At 53.8% G+C, this 3,837-nt stretch overlaps 1 protein-coding gene across 1 annotated transcript; it reads right to left on the reverse strand.

The window, feature by feature from the left end:
- Window positions 1–14: 14 nt before the first annotated feature.
- LOC123254261 (catechol O-methyltransferase-like) lies at window positions 15–3,185 on the reverse strand (the record flags this gene model as incomplete). The annotated part of the gene is made up of 3 exons (XM_044683310.1): window positions 15–114; window positions 322–598; window positions 3,111–3,185. Coding segments are annotated over 3 exons (452 nt in total), but the record flags the coding sequence as incomplete, so codon positions are not given.
- Between the last annotated feature and the right edge of the window lie 652 nt (window positions 3,186–3,837).

Consider the following 3,837-nt stretch of genomic DNA (forward strand, 5'->3'; position numbering starts at 1 on the left):
CGCGGCCTCCAGGCCTCCCCAGCTCAAAGCCCAGATGCTCCATGAGCTCGACATGGGCCGGAGCCCTGCTCTGGCTGTACGGAGCTGGGACCAGCAGCATTTCGTAGGGCTGCTCTGATGGTCAGATGAAATGATGGCCCCTGAGGGCTCTGCAAACATTCCTGGGTGACTGATGTCAACTATTCGTAAAGGCTTCTCGGAGCCCCGCTTCCCCCCTTCTAGGCCCCCCTGCCCTGGCCCCCACCCCCAGGCTAGGCCCTGCCCTCAGGGAGGTTCTCAAGCCCAGAGGAATCCGGGTCCCTGTGGGGTCTCCCCACTCACCTTTGGTGTCCCCCACGTTCATGGCCCACTCATTATTGTAGCAGTAGTAGTCAATGGCGTCCAGCACGCTCTGGGGGTTGCCCGGCACGGCGTGCTCCTTCACCCAGCTTAGGATCCTCTCTTCCTTGCTCATGCCCGAGATGAAGTTGACGATGCTGAGCAGGACTTTTTCATGCCAGAAAAAGGTCAAAAAGGTCCTGAACCGCCAGACCAGGAAGAACACGAGGAACAGGATGATGGTGGCAAAGATGACTCCCAACACGAGGCCCTCTAGCATCTGCAAGGACAGCACAGGGAAGGGGCTGTAAAAGGGAATTCTTGGTTCTCTTTGAGTTTACACTCGTGAAAGGGAACCCTTTATTCTCTCTGCCCACTTGGAGCTAACACTTCAGTTAACGCTAACTTAAATACCTCACTAGATTGTGAAGACAGAATTAACTCTCCTTAGTCCACCTTTTGATTGAATCCACACAAGCCTGAACTAGGTGGAGGAGCTCACAAACCACTTGGAGAATTCACACCCTCAGAAACTCAGTCAGCAGGAATCTGTGAACCCTTCCCATGAGGATTCACCCCTCCACAAGGTGAGAAGTGGATCCCATAAACGGGGCAGTGCTAGACAGTTTGGAAGACAAGAAGCCACTACAAAAGACCCTGGATTTCTGGGGCTGAAGGCGTCGACTCCAAGAAGGAAGCTGGCTTCAGGAGGGACGTCAGCTTCAAGAATAAGGTCAGCTCAAGAAAGAAAGTCGGCTTCAAGAATCACCTTCAGATCGAGTCATCGCCTTGACCTGCCTCTTGGAGGGACCTTGGGTGAGTGGACAGCTGGCTCTCCCTTCCTGTCTTCTGGAGAGAGTTTAATTCTGGTTCAAGTTCAATAAGTCCTGGCGGAGTTGAGCACCAGAGCAATATTTACTTAGATAGGCCAATGCTTTCTCTACCCTTTTGTATTTCTCTACTTTCCCTTTAAGTCATTTCAACTTTGAGCAATAATACTTTGAATCGGCGACCACCGTTATCATTTATAATCTTCATCTATTTTAGCCAAACCATTAAAACTTAATCCTTACAGGACTCAGGCCCAGCCAGGCCTGGAGGTCCTGGGCTCTATTCTTGCCTCCCACACTGCCTAGCTGGGTGATCCTGGGCAAGTCACTCCCCTACCCCACCCCTCAACTACTTGGCCCTGATCACTTGGAACTCAGCACTGATTCAAAGAAAGAAGGGAAGAGTGTTAATTTTGAGAGAGAAAGAGAAAACAAGACATAAAGGGAAAGATGGCTGGGGTGAGAGCAGAGCTGAGTGCTCTGACATGAGTCTGGTTCTGTCTGTAATGTACTTTGTGCCTCCGGTGCAAAGCAGCATGGGATTTGGAGGCAAAAGATCTGAGTTCAAATCCTGATCCTACCACTTAGTACAAATGTGACCTTGGCCAAGTTAGGTCACTTCCCTGGGCCTTGGTTTCCCCAGTGTGTGGGACCCAATGGCCTCTAAAGCCCCTTGCAGCTTAAAATCTATGATCCATACTATATACATTGTCTCTTTTTATCCTCTCTTGGGTAAGAACTCAAGGTATTATTATTATCCCTGTGAAGGGGCAGATATTTCTAAAAATGACAGATATAAAAACGAAAGGTACCAAGAGCCTTTTTTTAAAATGACTCGATGGCCTCTTAGGTCCTTTCTGGCTCTAAATCGATGACCCCATGTGCCAGGCTCTGGTATTACAAAGACAAAAACAAATGTTTCCTGCCCTCAAGGGCCTCCATTCCATCCACAGTGACTGCCTGGGTGTACGCTAGGCAGCAAGGTGGTGCAGTGCATAGAACGCTGGGCCTCGAGTCAGGAAGCCTCCTCTTCCTGAGTTCAAATCTGGCATCAGAGGCTTCCTAGCTGAATCGCCTTGGGCAAGTCACTTCACTTTGTTTGCCTCCAGTTTCCTTATCTGTCCAGTGAGCTGGAAAAAGAAAGCACAAACCATTCCAGGATCTTTGCCAAGAAAACCCCAAATGGGCTCGTGAAGAGACAGACAAGACTGAAAGCGAGCGAGCAATGCTGGGCACAGAGTGGGTGCCTGGCTTTGGAGCTGCGCACAGGCCGCAATCATACTTTTCCTGGCCCAGAACGTGGACGAGCGGCTGCCTCCCTGTGGGGCGTCGAGGCCTTCCTGGCCGGAGTCAGGAAGCCGAACCCGATGTCTGACTGTGCCTGACCACACGGGAGTCACTCGCTGGGTTTCTCTGGACTTTAGCCTCTCCGTCTGGAAAGGGGTCAGACGGGTGCTCGTCCTCACCTCCTCCCCGTGCTGGGTTCAAACTTTAACCTGCCACAGAAAGGAGGGACGCTCCATTGGCCGGAGGAGGATCGTCCATGCGGTGACCAGCTTTCAGGACTGCAGGAACTCCAGCGAGGGCCCAGCACAGCCCACGCCCGGGCTGGCGAGTGTCTGAAGGTTACTCTGTGCCAGTCGATAGGAGGGTGGCAGCCTGGCCACGGGACGGCAGGCTGGAGGGCCAAGAGGGCTGCCACAGAAAGAGAGGATTCTGGGCACGACGGACGGCTGTCTTCAGGGTCTGACGGGGGAGGCGGGAGCTGTGGTGGTCCCACTGCCTGTTGGCTGGGAAGCCTCCTGCTTCCTCCGAACGCACTGGTCCTGGTTGCCAGAGGGCACCGGAGAGGCCAACGCCCCATCGTTCAACCAACATTGACTGCTGCGTCCCCACAACTGGGCAGCAATAATAAAGGAGTAACAGCGTCGTGCCACTCCAGTGGCGCTCTCAGTTACTCACCTCCTCTGCCTTCGAGCCTGTGCCCAGCCTTCTTCTCTCTCCTGGGTTTTGGGGACGCTCTTCTCTTCTGGCTCCCTCCTAGCTCTTTCTCCGTGTCCTTGAGGAGTCCTCCATCAGCCCGTACCTCTGACTGTAGGCATCCCTCAGGATTCCCTCCTGAGCCCTCTTCTCACCAGCTCCAAAGGGTTTAATGGTCACCGCCGGCCTAATGACTCCCAAAGCAGCAGAGGTCCTGCCCTAACCTCCCTGCTGCCCTCCAGGCTTCTGCCCACTGGACCCCGTCTTCTGGCTGCCCAGTAGATCCCTGAAACTGCCCCAAGAGGAGCTCAACATGGTCCTCCCTGAACCCTCCCCTGCCTCAACATCCTTAATCCTACTGTGAAAGAGCATCTGCCCAGGTTCAAGGCTCACCACCACTTGGGCTCCTACAAGTCTCCCCCAACTTGGCCAATCTTTTGCCAAGCCCTGTTGATTCTGCTTTCTAATACTTCCCCATCTCTCTGCTGACACTGTGCCCACCCCTGGCACAGGCCCTCATCGCCTCCTTCCTGGGCAACTGCGGCAACTAATTGGGGAGAGCCTGCCTGCCTCCAGACTTTCCTCACCCCCTTCCAGCCTCCACTCAGTCCCCAAAGAGAAGACAAAGGCAGCAAGAAAGGCAGGCAGGCAGGCAGGCAGGCAGGCAAGAAGGAAGGAAGGAAGGAAGGAAGGAAGGAAGGAAGGAAGG

This window comes from Gracilinanus agilis, unplaced genomic scaffold (assembly GCF_016433145.1).
Source record: "Gracilinanus agilis isolate LMUSP501 unplaced genomic scaffold, AgileGrace unplaced_scaffold18712, whole genome shotgun sequence".
Taxonomy (NCBI): domain Eukaryota; kingdom Metazoa; phylum Chordata; class Mammalia; order Didelphimorphia; family Didelphidae; genus Gracilinanus; species Gracilinanus agilis.